Here is a 20,307-nt window from a genome sequence, read left to right as displayed (position 1 = left end):
ACCCTGTAGAACAGGATAAAGCGGCTACAGATAATGAGATGAGAATATTATAAGTATTCAAATGGTACTGATTGCCCTTTATTTTCACTGTAAAAAGCCACCAGAGGTCACCATTTCTGAATGCATTTTATAAAATTTTCCGAGCCCAAAGGGGGGCGCACCCTCCTTTGGAACCCCCCCATGCACACTCTGCGTGCATTATGTCTGCCATTGGTAGACATGGACAAATATCTCAAAACCATTACAGTTTGCTATCCTACAGGGTTAGCATGTCTGGGTGTGTGTGGTTTCACGGGTGTTTGTATGTTTGGATTTGTTCTGTAACTCCTCTGACATACGGTAGAGTCACTACTGCTTTGCTTTCCTGTTTTTGGGTTGTCTGTCTTTTCTTTTGTTTTCACTTGTTGTGCGCCTTTGTGTATGGCCCATGGTGGATATTGACACGTGATCGAAACTTGCCATACGTGGTGGTGTTCTGTTGTGCGTCCCTCTGATGAAGACGGAAGTTACACCGTCGAAACATGTCAGGTAAAGGAAAAAAGCTTTTACATGTCTGTAACAAAAGAAAATTAATTATTTGATTTAATAAGACATAATGAATAGGGCTGGGTATCACCAGATACCTCACGATACGATACTATGGCGATATTTTGCCCACGATAACGATAATATCACGGTACAGCGATTCTGCGATAATCGATATATCGCAAGAAATTTCAACCACATCACGATATCTGTGTCACTGAAGAAAATCAGAATTTATTGACCACTGTAAAATTACATTTCACATACATAACTACACACTCTCGCCAGACATATATTTGTCTCTATTCCACTGCTGGCAAAACCAAGAGTTGCTTCACTACAACATACAGAAAATTCCCATTTCTGTGCTAGTATTCTCAACTTTTCTGTAAGCATGGACACATCAGTGCTGCTTAACAAGCAGAATCAAACTGTTTTATGAAAACTTAAAACTTGCACTGCAGACTGCACAGACATTTCAGTGCTAACACTAATATCAATTTGTTCTTTGTAAACTTGAGAACATTTAACTTGTGCTTATTTTGCAGGAACAACACACTGTCTGAAACACATTGAAAAGTGCAGTGGGCATATTTGTCTCCTACTGCGCATGCGCGAAGCCTACTGCGCATGCGCAGAACACATGAATGAGCAAGTTCTCATACAGACCGGTTTATTATTCAAAACAATACGCACAAAACATAAAAATCGGCAAATGCGTGAAATGCTCACCGATTTTCAATCAGCCCAGCTGATCGGTGGACAAAACTACTGCTGAATTTTCCTACCCTCCTGGATTTCGCGCATGCGCAGTAGGCTTGGTAGGACAAATCCAAGAGGTAGGATAACTTTACAGAACACCGGCTCACTGTTTTTTTTTTTTTCTCCTTTCCTTTGGAATCCAAAGTGCCTCCAAACATCTGCCTTAAAGTGCGGCGGCGTCTCTAGGTTTACGTTAACAGCCATGCTTGCCTGTTTTTTTTCCTCACTGCAACCGCCGGGGAAAAAAGAGAAGACGAAGAGTGCCTTGCAGTGAGGGAGCGGCACAGCGACACCTCGCGGAGCGGAGGTGCGGAAGTCGTACTGGATTTACAACCCGTCTGAAACATGATTTATTATTTGAAAAAATATCGATATTCAAATTTTTCAAAGACAAAGTATCGCGATATATCGCCATATCGATAATTTTGCACACCCCTAATAATGAACATGACACATCTATTATGCCATCATTGCTGTAAGCCTATGTGTCACTGCCACTAATGGTTTTATTGGCGTCTTCCTTCGCTTCATTTGCATATTTACTCCACCCAAATTTATTGCGACGGCTCACCTCCAAAATCTACCAGAATGGCCGCGGTGGCCCCGGCCACGGTTCTCATGGACCAACCGGCTATGTGTGACCTTGGCGTTACTGATGTGGTGTCTCATAATACACTTTCAGTGCACTAGTGTATGTGTAGGATGCATATATATATGTGTGTGTGTGTGTGTGTGTGTCCACACAGATCTCCTGCGCAGATTATCCAAATCCCAGAATACAGTGTTCTGTGGGAGGATTCAGCTTTTCCTTGCTCGTCTCTTCCCTCTGTCCGAGAAATCAGGTGATTCGACTTCAGGGTTGAGTTGTGTGTAATTAGTGTTATGTGATCTCAAAGTAAATACACCTGCTCCTGGAAGAACTCAGTGTTTTTATTAGAGAACACACCACATCTGGAAAAGTAACAATCAGCGTTTGTGTATTTAAAAAAAAAATAAATAAAAGATTATCCCAAACTCTGAACATCCGGACCGTCCACCACAAGCCTGGGTGATGAAGGGATTAGTCAGAGAAACAGGAAGCAGCCAAGAGTATCTCTGAAGGACCTGAGGAGCTCCACAGCTCACATACGAGATGAGGAACAGCCACTAGCTAGCGTACGATGTCCTGTGGTGGAGTTTGCCAGAAGGCATGTTGGAGACTGAAACACTGATGAGACCTCAGAGTGAAGCGTGGTGGTGGTGGTAGCATCATAATGCAGATATGTTTAATCAACAGGGATTAGGATAAAGGGTCGGGGTTGAGGGTGAGATGGATGGATGGAACTGAATCCAGGGCAATATTAGAAGAAAACCTGTCACAGTCTGCAAGAGACTTGAGATGTGGGCAGAGCTTCATCTTCCAACTAAAGACAGTGGGGTTAACCTGTACGCAGAATGAGCTAGGACTGTCAGTAGTTTAAAAGGATAGTTTGGGATTTTTGACATGAATCTGTATGGCATCCCCATCAATAGTGTCGTGCAAACACACTGACTTACCCCTGACAGCATCCTCTGAGTCCAGTTTTGGTCCAGACGAAAGTAGTCCGGCAAGTTTGTCGGGGTCACGAAAGTAAAACGTTTTTCTTCTCAAAACAGTATGTGTTCAAAAGAGTGATATATTTGCATCACAAAACCGTTGCCAAGTAAAAAGTCAGACCTTGAAATCGCTTGGCACTATTTTCTCTCCCTCGGTATCACTGCGCGCTGTCATGTTGACATCTGCGCAGGAATCAACACCTTTCCCATTGTTTGGCAGTGATTAGGAGTTCAGATCAGCGGCGCTAACAAGCTAATTTGAGAGCAAGAACAGCGACAAATTTATCACCTTCTATAACCTATACAATAATATATTTGTGAAAATGGTGCGCACTTGCGACTATCCAGGCTGTAGCAACAAAGATGTGGCTGAATCTCCGCACACATTTCACCGTCGTAGTCAGACATGTTGTCGCTAACTTTGCTAGCAGTAAACAATGTAGTGATGTGTCGGTCGCGAACGATCCGGTTCAAAGAGCCGGCTCTTTGAAGTGAACGACGGGAGCCGGCTCTTCGGTGGGAGCCGAATCAGTTTTTTGTCCTTAGGTGTCTCAGAGAGAGAGAGAGAGAGAGAGACAGAGTTCAGCTCAGCTGAAGGATGATTGTCTATTTGACAACCATGATCATTGTTTTGTTGCCATGAATTCCTAAAGCTCATGATATAAATTGTTGCTCATAAATTGACAGGTTCAGTCGGCAACCGCCTTGGCATGGCCAGATTAATCTGCGGTATACAACGAGACAGCAGTCGTTATAACCAGTGATGGGAATAACGGCGTTAGAAATAAACGGCGTTACTAACGGCGTTACTTTTTTTAGTAACGAGTAATCTAACTAATTACTTTTTACATCGTTATAACGCCGTTCCCGTTACTTACAATAAAATACTCTGCGTTACTTTATTAAAGCTGTTCTCATCTGGCACGCTGCTCGTTCAGCCTTTCTTTACTCTGCTTTAGTGTGGGGCGGAGAGACACGAGACAACGGCACAGTAAGCCAATCAGAGTAGATTTGGACAACATACATAGGTAGGCCACGCCTACTGCACTACTGCGCACGCTTTCAATCAGAAGAGACAGCGATGGCGAGCGGTCAGCCCAGCACTGCGCTTTCACACTGGAAATACAGCCAGGACTTTTCATTACTTGAAATAAAAGGCAAGAGTGTTTACGTGCAATGCACATTATGTCGAGGAACAAAGCGTTTGTCCTCGTCAGTGGCCAGTAATTAGTAACATAATTTTAATAACTACAAAAATATATTACATTTGATAGATGTCTTATCTCACATTGTCCCACAAAAATATTAATATAGTGTAGATAACATTACTAACTGGTTCTGTTAAGTGTCCATTTCAGTCATTAAACACATTTAACATTCACTTTTATTATGATTACACTAATTGAATTTGATTTTTTTTTGAGGGGGAACAAAATGTAACGGAATAATTACTTTCCCTGGTAATTAGTTACTTTTATGACAAAGTAACTCCATTACTAACTCAGTTACTTTTTGGGAAAAGTAACTAGTAACTATAACTAATTACTTTTTGAAAGTAACGTGCCCAACACTGGTTATAACAGGAGCATATTTGCTGTTCCAGCGGCTTCTCATTACCGGTGGAGCAGAGTGCGGCACTTTTTTCTCTTTTTACATGCGCTCAAGGTGCCACATATTTTGTTGCACATTGTTCTGCGTTTGTTAAAATAATTTCCAACTTTGCTTCATAGTTTCTTAGGCCTGATTTATACTTCATAATTTATTTTGTGGCATTTTGTTCAAGGTCGAGTGTGAAATAAAGCCATAAAGGATAAACAGTTGATGTCTTCTGTGTATTTTATATTGGTAATATAACACAGTTTTGCATTATGTTTGTGAGAAAATAATTTATTAATTGGTAAGTAAGTTTTATTTCTACAGCTAGAACATTGTTACACTGCTATACTTTACAAAGCTTTACAATGGCTACAAAAACTAAAAAATAAAATGGAAAACATCCTATTGATAAAATATAAATAATGTAATTAATTAACTAGTTAATTGCAGCAATTAAATCAAAAATAAAATCTCAGGAGCCGTTTGGGAGCCGAAAGAGCCGGCTCCTTGTAGTAAGAAGAGCCAAAAGAGCCGAAATTCCCATCACTAAAACAATGAATGAAACAGCCGTGGCTGTCACCTGGCGGCAGCGCGCAGTGATACCGAGGGAGAGAAAATAGTGCCAAGCGATTTCGAGGTCTGACTTTTTATTTGGCAACGGTTTTGTGATGCAAATATATCACTCTTTTGAACACGTACTGTTTTGAGACGAAAAACGTTTTACTTTCGTGACCCCAACAAACTTGCCGGACTACTTTCGTCTGGACAAGAACTGGACTCACAGGATGCTGTCAGGGGTAAGTCAGTGTGTTTGCACGACACTATTGATGGGGATGCCATACAGATTCATGTCAAAAATCCCGAACTCTCCCTTTAACTTGGTGGGGGTTATAAGCTTTTCAACATTGTTATAAAAACAGTAATAAATATACCACTCTTATCCTTCACACCTGCCTCTTCCTTTCTTTAGGTCTGAACCTTCAGAGTCAGTTTAACCTGGAGAACATCACGGTGTTTAACAAGAACGAGCAGGAAAGCACACTCGGACAGCAGGTACACACACACACACACACACTCTTTAAAGTGTATTCGGTCAAATGGAAAAGCATAGCTTTATTATTGATTTGAAAGGCTTGATGAGGAGAACAGTAATTGTGAGCATCTGTTGATCTTCTCCCAGAGCTCTGAGGTTAAAGAGGATGGGATGGAAGAAGGAGAAATGGGCGATGAAGACACACCTGCTCCATGGTGAGAAATGATTACTGCATCTCGACAACATCGTGTCCACCTTGCCTTTGTGTTCATCCTGACTGAATTGTGTGTGTTTAGTGCCATTCCAATAGACTACAACCTGTACAGGAAGTTCTGGACGCTGCAGGATTACTTCAGGAACCCAGTGCAGTGTTACGACAAGTTCTCCTGGATTACCTTCATTAAGGTGCGGTATCTCGTTTCCTGCGCCGAGTAGTTGGGGGTGTTTGGTTATGGTGATTAACATTATGACATAACATCATGTGACTGTGACTTTTCGTCTCTTCTGGTTCTCATATCCTTCCTGTATGTTCCTCTCTTGTTATCTGGCCCTCACTCCATTCCCCTCTTCAGGATCTGATCACAGCTCGATATAATGGAGTCTGGTAGTATGTTCGGTATTAATACAGCGTTCCTCTGTCCCTCCAGTACTCCGACGAGACGTTGGCAGTGTTTAAGAGCTTTAAGTTGGACGACACTCAGGCCTCCAGGAAGAAGCGGGAGGAGATGCATACGGCCGGCGGCGAACATGTTTATTTTGCAAAATTCCTGACCAGTGAGAAGGTACACCATGTAGTCTTCAATATACAGTGGGACTAAATAATGATTCAGAAACATAGACACCTTGCTGAAGGGTCTGACTAACTGTTGGGTGTGTGTGGATAGCTAATGGACCTGCAGCTCAGTGACAGTAACTTTAGACGTCACATCCTGCTGCAGTACCTCATCCTCTTCCAGTACCTCAGGGGTCAGGTCAAGTTCAAAAGGTGAGAAATTCAGTGCACTAACAGGCCTCAGTCACATGATCCGGAACAGAATTTGCTAATTTGGTTGCAATGTTTGAGTAAATATCTTCTCTCTCTCTTTCTCGCTCAGCTCCAATTGTGTCCTCAATGATGATCAGACATCCTGGATGGAGGAGACTACAAAGCTTGTATATCAGGTGAGTGTCGTGGAGTCAGTACTATTCTACTATATAACGTATATGCAGGTGTGTATGTGTGGCTTTACCTTCCTGTCTGGCTCTCTTCTCCCCATCTATTCCTGTCTGGCCGGCGTGCTCTCCTCCCCTCCCTTACTCCTGTCTGGCCAGCGTGCTCCCCTCCCATCCCATCCCATCCCATCCCATCCCATACTCCTGTCTGGCCGGCAGGCCAGCGTGCTCCCCTCCCCTACTCCTGTCTGGCCGGCGTGCTCCCCTCCCCTCCCCTATTCCTGTCTGGCCGGCGTGCTCCCCTCCCCTCCCCTATTCCTGTCTGGCCGGCGTGCTCCCCTCCCCTCCCCTATTCCTGTCTGGCCGGCGTGCTCCCCTCCCCTCCCCTATTCCTGTCTGGCCGGCGTGCTCCCCTCCCCTCCCCTATTCCTGTCTGGCCGGCGTGCTCCCCTCCCCTCCCCTATTCCTGTCTGGCCGGCGTGCTCCCCTCCCCTATTCCTGTCTGGCCGGCGTGCTCCCCTCCCCTCCCCTATTCCTGTCTGGCCGGCGTGCTCCCCTCCCCTCCCCTATTCCTGTCTGGCCGGCGTGCTCCCCTCCCCTCCCCTATTCCTGTCTGGCCGGCGTGCTCCCCTCCCCTCCCCTCCCCTCCCCTCCCCTATTCCTGTCTGGCCGGCGTGCTCCCCTCCCCTCCCCTCCCCTCCCCTATTCCTGTCTGGCCGGCGTGCTCCCCTCCCCTCCCCTATTCCTGTCTGGCCGGCGTGCTCCCCTCCCCTCCCCTATTCCTGTCTGGCCGGCGTGCTCCCCTCCCCTCCCCTATTCCTGTCTGGCCGGCGTGCTCCCCTCCCCTCCCCTATTCCTGTCTGGCCGGCGTGCTCCCCTCCCCTCCCCTATTCCTGTCTGGCCGGCGTGCTCCCCTCCCCTCCCCTATTCCTGTCTGGCCGGGGTGCTCCCCTCCCCTCCCCTATTCCTGTCTGGCCGGCGTGCTCCCCTCCCCTCCCCTATTCCTGTCTGGCTGGCGTGCTCCCCTCCCCTCCCCTATTCCTGTCTGGCTGGCGTGCTCCCCTCCCCTCCCCTCCCCTATTCCTGTCTGGCCGGCGTGCTCCCCTCCCCTCCCCTCCCCTCCCCTATTCCTGTCTGGCCGGCGTGCTCCCCTCCCCTCCCCTCCCCTCCCCTCCCCTCCCCTATTCCTGTCTGGCCGGCGTGCTCCCCTCCCCTATTCCTGTCTGGCCGGCGTGCTCCCCTCCCCTCCCCTCCCCTCCCCTCCCCTATTCCTGTCTGGCCGGCGTGCTCCCCTCCCCTCCCCTATTCCTGTCTGGCCGGCGTGCTCCCCTCCCCTCCCCTATTCCTGTCTGGCCGGCGTGCTCCCCTCCTCTCCCCTATTCCTGTCTGGCCGGCGTGCTCCCCTCCCCTCCCCTATTCCTGTCTGGCCGGCGTGCTCCCCTCCCCTCCCCTCCCCTATTCCTGTCTGGCCGGCGTGCTCCCCTCCCCTCCCCTATTCCTGTCTGGCCGGCGTGCTCCCCTCCCCTCCCCTATTCCTGTCTGGCCGGCGTGCTCCCCTCCCCTCCCCTATTCCTGTCTGGCCGGCGTGCTCCCCTCCCCTCCCCTATTCCTGTCTGGCCGGCGTGCTCCCCTCCCCTCCCCTCCCCTCCCCTATTTCTGTCTGGCCGGCGTGCTCCCCTCCCCTCCCCTATTTCTGTCTGGCCGGCGTGCTCCCCTCCCCTCCCCTATTCCTGTCTGGCCGGCGTGCTCCCCTCCCCTCCCCTATTCCTGTCTGGCCGGCGTGCTCCCCTCCCCTCCCCTATTCCTGTCTGGCCGGCGTGCTCCCCTCCCCTCCCCTATTCCTGTCTGGCCGGCGTGCTCCCCTCCCCTCCCCTATTCCTGTCTGGCCGGCGTGCTCCCCTCCCCTCCCCTCCCCTATTCCTGTCTGGCCGGCGTGCTCCCCTCCCCTCCCCTCCCCTCCCCTATTCCTGTCTGGCCAGCGTGCTCCCCTCCCCTATTCCTGTCTGGCCGGCGTGCTCCCCTCCCCTCCCCTACTCCTGTCTGGCCGGCGTGCTCCCCTCCCCTCCCCTCCCCTATTCCTGTCTGGCCGGCGTGCTCCCCTCCCCTCCCCTCCCCTCCCCTATTCCTGTCTGGCCAGCGTGCTCCCCTCCCCTCCCCTCCCCTATTCCTGTCTGGCCGGCGTGCTCCCCTCCCCTCCATTACTCCTGTCTGGCCGTGCTCCCCTCCTTTTCTCTCCCCCACTTCTGGCCGGCCTTCTGTTTTTCCTACCAGGCTGGATGGTTTTCAATCTATCAGTGTGTCATTCCTTTAACAGCTCTAGCTATACTATACTGTACTTTACCTGTACTCCCATAATGCGTTTTTTTTCCTGTAAAGTTACTCAGAGAAACTCCCCCCGATGGTGAGAAGTTTGCTGCTATGGTGGAGGTAAGATCTCATTCCTCTCCTCATCTGTAATTATTTACCTTCATGTAAAGATAACACTGCTGCATGACGGTCTGGAATTTTCAATTAGCATCGTATTTTCCAGACATGAGGTGACGTATGATTTGATTCCACTGGTGTGTTCCAGGAAATCATGGAATCTTCAAATAAATCTGGTGTGCTAATTTGTTTATCTGAATTAATCAACAGCATATTCTAAACACAGAAGAAAACTGGAACGCCTGGAAGAACGAGGGATGTCCAAGCTTTGTCAAGGAAAGGTAGAGTCTCGGAAATGTTTAAGCTTTCACGTTGTCATTTCTCAGCATGATAGAACATGTGGAAGTTGCTTATCAGTGAATATGAAGCTAAACATGAACTCCTCTCTATCTCTCTCTCTCTCTCTCTCTCTCTCTCTCAGAACCACAGACGCTAAACCTCAGCGGCCCAGCAGGAAGCGAGCAGCTCCCGAGGACTTCCTGGGGAAAGGGCCAGAGCGCAAACTCTTCATGGGCAAGTAAGAACCAAACTTTTTATCTGTTGTGTTCTTTATCATTTACAAGAGATTTACTGACAATCGCAGAAGTAAAATCATTTTCTGATAGAGTGGTCAGACTTTTCACTGGCAACAATCCCGTTTACTGAAAATAGTTAAAAGCCCATTATAATTATCCACATGTTCTCTGGATCTCAGTGATGAACTGACACGACTGTGGAACCTCAATCCTGACAACATGGAGGCGTGCAAGTCCGACAGCAGGTGTGTGTGTTCATGTTGACACACTGTCCTACATCTGTAGAGAAGATGGGTCGTTTTTAATCCTAATCATCTCAACAATAAAATACACAGGATAACTGTGTTACTGTAGTAACCGCTTATAATCTGGTGTGTGTGTGACTGAAGGGAGTTCATGCCATCACTGGAGGAGTTTTTTGAGGAGGCCATTGAGCAGGCTGACCCGGCCAACATGGTGGAGGATCAGTACAAGTACGCACACGTGCTCATTATGTAATGCACTTCAGTCATGGAGATCTGATATTGGTTTATTATTTAATTATTTTCTGAAATTCTAATTCAAATTTTATGAATATTGAGCCTCTGTGATGTTAGTCTTTCATTTGATAATTATATTAAACATCATCTCAAACTTGAATATTATATGATGCCATCCAGCTCTTTCCCTTTCCTGCCCCTTCCAGTTTCTCTTTCCCTTTCCTGCCCCTTCCAGTTTCTCTTTCCCTTTCCTGCCTGGCTCTTTTTCCTGCCCCTTCCAGTTTATCATCCTTCCCTTTCCTGCCCCTTCCAGTTTAGCTTTCCCTTTCCTCCCTGGCTCTCTTTCCTGCCCCTTCCAGTTTATTATCCTTCCCTTTCCTGACCCTTCCAGTTTCTCTTTCCCTTTCCTGCCTGGCTCTTTTTCCTGACCCTTCCAGTTTCTCTTTCCCTTTCCTGCCTGGCTCTTTTTCCTGACCCTTCCAGTTTCTCTCCCTTTCCTGCCCCTTCCAGTTTACTATCCTTCCCTTTCCTGCCTGGCTCTTTTTCCTGACCCTTCCAGTTTATTATCCTTCCCTTTCCTGACCCTTCCAGTTTCTCTTTCCCTTTCCTGCCCGGCTCTCTTTCCTGCCCCTTCCAGTTTATTATCCTTCCCTTTCCTGCCCCTTCCAGTTTATTATCCTTCCCTTTCCTGACCCTTCCAGTTTCTCTTTCCCTTTCCTACCCGGCTCTCTTTCCTGACCCTTTCAGTTTATCTTTCCTGCCTGGCTCTTTTTCCTGACCCTTCCAGTTTCCCTTTCCTGCCTGGCTCTTTTTCCTGACCCTTCCAGTTTCTCTTTCCCTTTCCTGCCTGGCTCTTTTTCCTGACCCTTCCAGTTTCTCTTTCCCTTTCCTGCCTGGCTCTTTTTCCTGACCCTTCCAGTTTCTTTCCCTTTCCTGCCTGGCTCTTTTTCCTGACCCTTCCAGTTTCTCTTTCCCTTTCCTGCCTGGCTCTTTTTCCTGCCCCTTCCAGTTTCTCTTTCCCTTTCCTGCCTGGCTCTTTTTCCTGCCCCTTCCAGTTTCTCTTTCCCTTTCCTGCCTGGCTCTTTTTCCTGACCCTTCCAGTTTCTTTCCCTTTCCTGCCTGGCTCTTTTTCCTGACCCTTCCAGTTTACTATCCTTCCCTTTCCTGACCCCTTCCAGTTTCCCTTTCCTGCCCGGCTCTCTTTCCCTTTCCTGCCTCTGTCTCTAGTCAGTTCTCTCTTCTTCCTCCCAATCCGTTCTCTTTTCCTGCATGTGCAGCTGTTTTCCTTTGTTCTTTTTAAATTCAAACAATAAATAACAGGCTTGTGCCAGTGATGGTTCACAGGATTGTGTTGTAATATTTATCATTGATGATGCTGTTATCATCGACACGTCATTGCTCACTTTGGGCATTTATCAGAGCAAATTATTCCATAATTCCGTTAAAATGTGTGTGTAGGGTGGTGAGGAATTCAAATTACGGCTGGCGGGCTCTCCGTCTCCTCTCCCGCCGCAGTCCGCACTTCTTCCAGCCCACCAACCAGCAGTTCAAGAGTCTGGAGGATTATCTGGAGAACATGGTGATCAAACTGGCCAAGGAGCTGCCCGTGAGTCACACGTTTTACTTTTCTACACACGTTATCTTTTATATTGTGTGTTTTTGTTTATTCATTTATTTTTGTAACAGAAGGACCTCCCTTCTGAGGAGATAAAGACAGGAGAGGAGGAGGACGAGAACGGAGACAATCTGCTGAAGGAGAGCAATGACAGTGAGCATGAACGAACACACACCTTCGCCTAATCCAGACAAATCTAAAGCTCCAGGCAGGTGACGAAGGGAAATATGGTTTATCTCCACTTATCCCACTGTAGAGTTTTTCTATCCGATCCACTTTATCCTAAGGTGGGCATGGTCTTTCCCAAGAAGGCTCCACCCCTTCCCTCCAGTACAGTCCTACAGGAGCAACGTCTCCAAGTTCTGAAGAGACCCTAAAAGCTCGACACCTCACTAAACACACTTCATGCTCTTGGTTTTTTCCTTTAATTCATCACCTGTCTGTATATAAAATACACACACACGTCCACTTCGTTTAAAAATAACATCATGATCTTTAGGTATTGACTTTTTACTGAGTGTTTTATTTTTTTTTCCCCCCACTCACCACAGATTAGTGAAAAATTAAATATAGAAGGTTTTTATTAAGACGTTGGGTCTGAATCTCAGAGGAAGCTGAATTTTAATCAATCAGCCACAAATAAAATACACAACACACATTTTACTTGTTTGTATATTTATGTTGGACCTCGAAAAAGCCTGTTTAAAAAAAAAAAAGTAGTAATTCATTGAGGGTTGGCTTTTTTTTTTTTTAATCTGGGCTTTGTTTTCTTAAAATTACATTACAGGCATTTAGCAGTTGCTCTTATCCAGAGTGATATACGGTGGATATAAAAAGTGTACACACCCCATTAAAATGATTTTTTACGTCAGAAAAACCCGAGACCACGATACACAATTTCAGAACTTCTTCCCACCTTTAATGTGAGGCAATTTGAAACCAATATTTGCCCACTTCCTTGCAAAATCGCTCCAAATCTGTCAGATGGCGAGGGCGTGTCTTGTGCACAGCCCTATTCAGGTCCCCCACAGATTTTCAGTTGGATTTAGGTCTGGGTTCTGGCTGGGCCGTTCCAAAACTTTTTTTGGGGTCATTGTGTTGAAAGATGAAATTCCTCTTATCAAAGGTTTTGGGCCAAAACTGAGTGGTATTTAGAACTGTTCATAATTCCCTCCACCTTGACTAAAGCCCCTGTTCCAGCTGAAGAAAAACAACCTCAAAACATGACCGTGGGGATGGGGTTCTTTCACCAAACCATATCTTTTGGAATTGTGGCTAAAAAGTTCAACCTTGGTTTCGAGAGACCAGAACACATTTTCCCGGGCCTGGATGTTTCTCTTTGACCCTACCCCACAGTCCAGATAGATGGAGAATATGGGAGATCGTCATCACATGTAGTACACGACCAGTACTTGCCAGAAATTCCCGCAGCTCCTTCGGTGTTGCTGTAGGACCCTTGGTAGCCTCCCTGACCAGTTTTCATCAATTTTGGAGGGACGTCCCGTTCTTGATGGTCTTCACCGTGCTCCATGGTATATCTAATGCCGTGGAAATGTGTTTTTGTCCCCTTCTCCTGACTGATACCTTGTAAGCTCTCTGTGAACCCTGGCTTTTGCTGGATGGAACTGAGTAAAATGTCAGGAAAATCCTTACTAGGACAGCTGAACTTTATTCGGGGTTAGTCATTTTAAGGGTGTGCGAAAATTTTTGAAATTATTTATCGTGGTCTCATTTTAATAATAACTAAATTTCCAAATGGTCACTTGAGTTTAAAAAGATGCAAAATAAAGCCGACTTGGCCTCTTTCTCTGCCTCAGGTCCGAGTATTCAGAGTAAACTGGTGACGAACAGTCAGATGGATGAAATCGCCAAGAAGCTCGGAGCGCAGTGGAAGAGGCTCGCTCCTCACCTGGATGTGAAGGAGGCGGAGATTCGCGAGATTGAAGCAGACAGCGACGACGTGGACCTTCAGGCCAAAATGATGCTGGTGTCCTGGCAGGACCGCGAGGATGCCCAAGCCACCATGGAGAGCCTGGTCACAACACTGAACAGCGCTGGCTTCGCGAGCATCGCGCAGGGCTTCAGTGACACATGAGCACTGAAGTCAGACTCTACTTCGCACAGTGCTAATAAGTTTTTGTTAGCTTACATTGTTCAGGTAGTGCCAGTCTGGGAGATTTGGAGTAGAGGTCTTCATGTTTAAGGCTCCCTAGCACTATGCTAAAAGCAGATTAGCGTAATGTCATTTTCACATGGTGTTCTGTACATATTTGATGCATTTGCAAATAAACATCAGCCAGTCGTGTTACTGGAGTGCAGTTCAATACCATCGGCAGCATTTTATTGTGGTTGGATCACAGAGGTTTTTACGAAAAGCCAGCAGTCAATAAGTTAAACAAAGAAATGTTCGTTTCGGTGCAGGCACAGTCGGAACGAATGGACCAATGACAGGTGGATGAGCTGATGAGAGTCGCATCGTTACATCAAGAGCACATGAAAACTCAGTCCATAACTTTTAAAACAGTTTGATCATCTGATACGTGAGATTAGCGCCACCACCTTTAGCACATTTTATACAGTTTCCCCAAAACAGTCGAAGCGCACGTTTAATTGCGGTTGAAATGCTCAAGGCGTCTTGATAAATCAAACGAAAGAATTTACAAGAAATCCAGTTCAGTCAGAGGTACGAGTTTGGCTCCTGTAAATTTATATAACGCAAGGAAAAGTTGAGATGTTCGATCAGGACAAAAGTAATAGCACACCCATCATTCAATAACTTTTGTAGGTGTGGCTAAATGTAAATCAGCTGACTAGTGTGAAGTCTTTAGTTCGGTTTGTCCTGTGATTTATAGTCCGTCCCCAAGTGAGTCTGCTTTTCCAGACAGACACGTGACTTGGATTAGTCCAAACTGTGATACAAATTTTAGTAATCATCACCACCACAAACCTGCTCCTAATTATACTTGGGCTATGGGATGTTAATACTGGTCGCAGGGTCAGGCACTCCGACTCTAGTGGTTGAAACGTAACAACCAAACTCAAGCTAACATGGAATGACATTTGTGCCACTAGCTTTTGAATTTTAACAGTTTTCTACGCAAATCTGACCTCACACTTGAGGCTACGTTCACACTGCAGGCTGAAGTGACTCAAATCCGATCTTTTCGCCCATATGTGACCTGTATCCGATCTTTTATTGACAATATGAACGACACAGATCCGATTTTTTCAAATCCGACCCAGGCCGTTTGGATATGTGGTCCTAATTCCGATTCCTATCCGCTCTTTTCATATGCGACTTCAGTCTGAACCGCCAGGTCGCATTCATCCGACTTACACGTCATCAACAAGCCACAAACGTCACTATTCTGCGCTGAAGTAGGCGGCGGGTCTCTCAAAAAAAGCTACAACAACATGGCGCATAATCACAGGCGCAGATAGAGGGGGGGACTCATCCCACCCAGATTTAAATTCACCTCGTTCGGTCCCCCCCACTTATAGGGAGGAAAAAACGTCTATGCTGTCTTTCTTTGCAAAAGGCAAACCTCACGGAAAAATCAAAAGACTAATTACCATTCGGTTTATTGAGGTGCACAGCAGTGTATACATAGTTGCAACAACTCACATAAAACAAAGACTGATATTCGGTTGGTTGAGCTGCGCAGACTGCACAGGTTGCGAGCTCGAGCTTGGTTGCTATGGTTACTAACAACAAGTTTGACAGGCATATCGGGGTTGGGGTTGATTTGCTGGCAGCTTTGTCCCCCCCCAGTTTTTTGTCCCCCCCAGTTCAAAAAAACGTATCTGCGCCCCTGCGCATGACATCAATGCGAGGGACGCTTCGGGCTGTGAAGGTTCTGAATCTTCTCAATGGAAGGACGCAGAGGTTAGGGAGCTGATTTCCATTTGGGGGGATGCAGCTATTCAAGCTAGATTGGATGGGTCATACCGCAACCGGGCGGTTTTACTTCCGTAAACACTGGCCATGCTCGCTGCGTGTGACGTCGTCGTATCCTGCAGTGCGCATGCGGAACACTTTTAGGTCGCTTTTCGTTCATACTGAGGATCACATACAAGTCGCATATATTTGTTAATGTGAACGACCTCACAAAAAAATCGGAATTGAGCATTAAGCCTTGCAGTGTGAACGTAGCGTTAGTCTAAGTTCAAATTCTTGGTTCAGTGACGAGCTTGCTCGAATACGCAAACCTTTTTTTAATTATTAAAGATGTGTGGTTGATGAAGCTACCATTTTACCTACAAAACACATTCATCTTTAGGAAATGACATTAGTGGCACAAATAATTCCATATCTAGCCTTATGCTTAGTTAGCTATCAGAACAACACACGACTAGTCATATTTGATCAACCACCACGGCTGTACTTCATATTCTGTGTTTAATCATCATCTCTGAATTAACAGAGTGCTCGTATTAGCCAGATGGTTGTTGGATAAACTTAAAAACCAGTAGCCCTGGTTTACTAGCTACGAAGGAAACGTGGCCAACGTGAGGCCATGACCTTTACAGTGTTGCGTGAATTAGTTTTTGTACAGGGTCAAAATTGTATCATGATTTATTGACGTCTTGGAAGGATATAAAAAAAATTTCACTTTTTGGGAAAAAAAAGTAGGTGTGTATATATATATATATATATATATATATATATATATATATATATATAAAAAAAAAATGTTCAGGAAGTCATAACCTTTCTAAATTTCATCACTTCCTTCCATCAGCCCAAGATTACACTGAATGATTTCCTCAAAGCTGCAGATTATGAAATTACAAAACAAGAGACAAAAAAATCCAAAAACGTAACGCGGATACGCATCACAGCTGCCCCAGAGGCGGAGTTGGAGGCGGTTCCTGCACAGAGACCACGCTGACGATGTGAGGTGGGGTTTGAAAGACACCAGGGTTTATTGCACATCTTACGTAGACGGTGCTCGGAGATGGCGGTAAAGAACGTGTGATCGTGTGTGTGTGTTATTGTTTCTGTTCTTCCATGACTTCGAGACGCCGCGGCCCATAAATCAGCACGTAGGCGATGTGCCAGTCTCCACCTCCTGACAGCTTCAGAATGTCCTCAGGTGTGACCACGCTCACCTTATCGTCATCAAACTTCACCCACTCGTCTGCAAGAATCCATAAAAAACAAACAGTGATGTAGGTGTGTCTTGAGGGTGTGGCCTATTGTATACATCTCACGACAGTTTAAAATGTCTTTCTGCAATAAACCCGTTTTTGAGTCCAGTCAATCAGTTCACTGCATCACAACTAATCTGCATAAAATCTTCATCTGACAGCATGAGTTACAGTAAGGTTAGTTTATTTGTCTTTCGTTACATAATTTAACACCCAAATAAAGGGACAATACGAAACCTACCACTTTGACATCACGTGAGAGAATTTCGGAAGACGGAAAACTTCCTGCTATCCCAACATGTACGTAGCCATTTCGTTTACTAAATAAAAGTTTTGGTTGCATTTTATTTTAAATCTAATATGAATTAAAGCCACTAGCGGCCTTGACGGGCCCTCACGTGTGGTTCCGCAACCCAACAAAACAGTCACATGTCATATATTCATCAAATGTTCAAAGGTGATGTGCATGTTGCAAATGCCATGACTGCTTGACGGATGAGAGATAGACTGTGTGCTTCTGTGGTGTGAAAATGTAAATTTATACATGTACAAAACTATACGTGTCTCCTCCTTATCTCTATCTCACGCTGTAATAAGTCATCTTAGCTTTCCTGTGTCTGCAGTGTGTGTGTGTGTGTGTACATGCAGAGTTTTCATATGTCTGCAACAAAATGCACAATGATGGCAGGTCACTAGGCACTGCCTAAAAGCAGAGCTCCCATCTGTTTCTGGGTTGTAGAATTTTCTTAGATCATAGCCAGTCTCTTTGGTTTTATTTCTTTACTGACTGGCCACTAGGCGGTGTGTGACTGGTAATTACTAACACTGCCCACTAGGCGGTGTGTGTGACTGGTAATTACTAACACTGGCCACTAGGCGGTGTGTGTGACTGGTAATCACTAACACTGGCCACTAGGCGGTGTGTGACTGGTAATTACTAGCACTGGCCACTAGGCGGTGTGTGTGACTGGTAATTACTAGCACTGGCCACGAGGCGGTGTGTGTGACTGGTAATTACTAGCACTGGCCACTAGGCGGTGTGTGTGACTGGTAATTACTAGCACTGGCCACTAGGCGGTGTGTGTGACTGGTAATTACTAACACTGGCCACTAGGCGGTGTGTATGACTGGTAATCACTAACACTGGCCACTAGGCGGTGTGTATGACTGGTAATTACTAACACTGGCCACTAGGCGGTGTGTGTGACCAGTGGTACACATACAAACCACCAAAAATCGACTCGATGGGTTTACCATTTTTTCTTAGGTATGGTGCTCCGCTGGAGCTCCGCTATTATTGTGTGTGTGTGTGTGTGTGTGTGAGAGAGAGTGTGTGCTCATAGATGTTGCGTATGCATGCATAAATATGCATATGAGTGTGTGTATGAGTGTGCACAGAATTGTATGTGTTATATCATCAGACTCATGATATCCAATATTTTGTAAAGTTTCAGATCAATCCATCAATGAATTGAACATTTTTTCCCCATTTCCTGCTTGGCCAGATGGTGGCGCTGTGCTAGGCATCTGAATTACACATGTGAATATCATCACAATCATAATACACAATATTCTGTAAAGTGTCAGATCAATCAGTTAAGGCAGTGTTTCCCAACCTTTCTTGAGCCACGGCACATATTTTACATTCGCAAAATCCCACGGCACACCACCAAACAAAAATGTCACAAAAAGTATATATAATGAAATATAACGATCATATAGTCTCAATTTACTTACTCAGTGTGAAACCTGGGCCTGTTTAGTTGAACACAAAGCTGATATACTCGCAGGAATTGAAGACAGACATACAAATCTTCCTTAACAGCTCTGAGTCGCTCTCCTTTTTTAGTTTTTATAGCAGTCATGCTTGAAAAGCCCAGCTCGCATAGATAGGTTGTGGGGAAAGAAAAAAAAAAAAAAAAAAAACACCTTTTTTGCATTCTTCTGACCTCTACTCATACTAGGGCCTTCATCTGGGTCAGAATTTTCTCCAGGACCCAGTTTGGATTGTGTACTTTCTTTTCAAAATATTTATCCATCGCTATCACCACCGTCACACCTGAAGCATTACTAATTCTATTGTTTGAATGGCAACAGGTAGATACGCAGGTTAATTAGCTACCTGCTGCCATCTAGTGGAAGAGTATTTAATTGTTCTGCCCGTCACGATACGTCGCTGGCATAGACAAACGAAGACAAAATTATTTGCAGTAAATAAATAATTTTCAGGACAATTTCCCATGGTACACCTGATGATCTCTCACGGCACACTAATGTGCCGCGGCACAGTGGTTGGGAATCACTGAGTTAAGGCATACAGTCAATGCACTGTGGCTTTCTGACACGTTTCCTGTTCATGTGGCAAGATATTAAAATCATAAGGCCATTTCAACATATTACAAGATATCAAAAATCCCTTCACAATTTAATATCAGCCACATCGTCGCATCACGTATAACAAATTTCACATGAATCTCATGAACAGTCTAGGAGGAGTACGTTAAAAATGACCATGTGTAATTTCACTCCAAATGGCCTTATGACATCATCATTCCAAAGTTCTACCCATTCATTTCAATGGGAAATGGAAAAGGGGCGCTATGAAGTTCCTGAGCCACGCCCGGGGCCAAAAGTCTGTGGCTGAGTAGCGGTGACAATGACTGATGTATCAAATTTCATGAGTTTTCGTGCATGGGAAATGCCTCAAATAAGGCCAAACGTGGCAGAATAATAATAAGAAGCAGAATCCTTCGAAAAACAATAGGGTCTCGCACCGAACGGTGCTCGGGCCCTAACAAGCTTTCGCATGGAGCAGGGTTCCTGGTAAATATTAACAGGAACTGCGGTGAGTGGCTGTGGTGGTATTTTGGGCAAGAACTCCTATAGTCTCTAGGATTTTAGTGATGTTGAAAGAGCGTAAACGCCCTCCTCACCTTCTTTCCTCTTGACCCAGGCGACATAATGGCCAGAGGAGCTCGAGCGGCCCTGATGCGTCAGAACAGCCTGCAGCTCGTAGTAACCGCTGTTATTGGAACCCAGATCTGCACAGCAACGAGACATTACCTCAGTGTTCACCATGTTTCCATAAACGGTCATGTAAAAGTGCACGTATACACACCGTCAGGAAATGAAAAGGCTTCGTATTTCACTTCTTTTGGAGCCTCGACCTTCTCGTTGAGCTGTGGATCAGAAACGAGGAGAATCATAACCCGTGACTTCGGTACACATCGGAGGACGGGCAAGTGTGCGAAATCTTACCTTCTGCTGCTGTTTCTCCAGCTTTTTGTCCTCCATGTCCTTGAACCTGGACCTCACAGACACCATTTTTTCCTGCAGCTCAGCAGTGCACAGCTCGTACACGTCCAGCATGAGGGGGAACTTCACATCCTAAACACACAACAGAGGGAGCTTTGGTTCAACTCCACCCAGGTAAGAGGAGCTGGGACAGGTCAGACTCCACTACCTGGACGTTTGGTCGGC

General features: G+C 45.9%; 2 protein-coding genes across 3 annotated transcripts in view; one reads left to right on the top strand and one right to left on the bottom strand.

The window, feature by feature from the left end:
* Nucleotides 1–13,984, top strand: part of thoc1 (THO complex 1) — a 33,734-nt gene extending 19,750 nt beyond the window's left edge. Inside the window, exons 7-21 of one of the 2 annotated variants that reach the window (XM_060916380.1) lie at nucleotides 2,034–2,129; nucleotides 5,429–5,511; nucleotides 5,639–5,706; nucleotides 5,788–5,896; nucleotides 6,139–6,273; nucleotides 6,376–6,476; nucleotides 6,586–6,652; nucleotides 9,020–9,070; nucleotides 9,278–9,348; nucleotides 9,489–9,584; nucleotides 9,762–9,827; nucleotides 9,972–10,055; nucleotides 11,520–11,667; nucleotides 11,748–11,829; nucleotides 13,494–13,984. In XM_060916380.1, the coding sequence (XP_060772363.1) occupies nucleotides 2,034–2,129; nucleotides 5,429–5,511; nucleotides 5,639–5,706; nucleotides 5,788–5,896; nucleotides 6,139–6,273; nucleotides 6,376–6,476; nucleotides 6,586–6,652; nucleotides 9,020–9,070; nucleotides 9,278–9,348; nucleotides 9,489–9,584; nucleotides 9,762–9,827; nucleotides 9,972–10,055; nucleotides 11,520–11,667; nucleotides 11,748–11,829; nucleotides 13,494–13,771 (1,535 nt within the window). In that variant the 3' untranslated portion in view covers nucleotides 13,772–13,984. Of the gene's footprint in view, nucleotides 1–2,033; nucleotides 2,130–5,428; nucleotides 5,512–5,638; nucleotides 5,707–5,787; nucleotides 5,897–6,138; nucleotides 6,274–6,375; nucleotides 6,477–6,585; nucleotides 6,653–9,019; nucleotides 9,071–9,277; nucleotides 9,349–9,488; nucleotides 9,585–9,761; nucleotides 9,828–9,971; nucleotides 10,077–11,519; nucleotides 11,668–11,747; nucleotides 11,830–13,493 lie in introns of both variants that reach the window. The other variant, XM_060916371.1, reaches the window with a different exon arrangement.
* Nucleotides 13,982–20,307, bottom strand: part of usp14 (ubiquitin specific peptidase 14 (tRNA-guanine transglycosylase)) — a 47,836-nt gene continuing 41,510 nt past the window's right edge. The window contains exons 13-16 of the mRNA XM_060916395.1: nucleotides 20,086–20,214; nucleotides 19,946–20,006; nucleotides 19,761–19,868; nucleotides 13,982–16,817 (exon numbers count right to left, since the gene is read on the bottom strand). Coding sequence (XP_060772378.1) covers nucleotides 16,669–16,817; nucleotides 19,761–19,868; nucleotides 19,946–20,006; nucleotides 20,086–20,214 — 447 coding nt within the window. The 3' untranslated portion in view covers nucleotides 13,982–16,668. The remainder of the gene's footprint in view (nucleotides 16,818–19,760; nucleotides 19,869–19,945; nucleotides 20,007–20,085; nucleotides 20,215–20,307) is intronic.

Source organism: Neoarius graeffei, chromosome 1 (assembly GCF_027579695.1).
Source record: "Neoarius graeffei isolate fNeoGra1 chromosome 1, fNeoGra1.pri, whole genome shotgun sequence".
Classification (NCBI taxonomy): Eukaryota; Metazoa; Chordata; class Actinopteri; order Siluriformes; family Ariidae; genus Neoarius; species Neoarius graeffei.
This window is presented reverse-complemented; position numbering and strand designations above follow the sequence as displayed.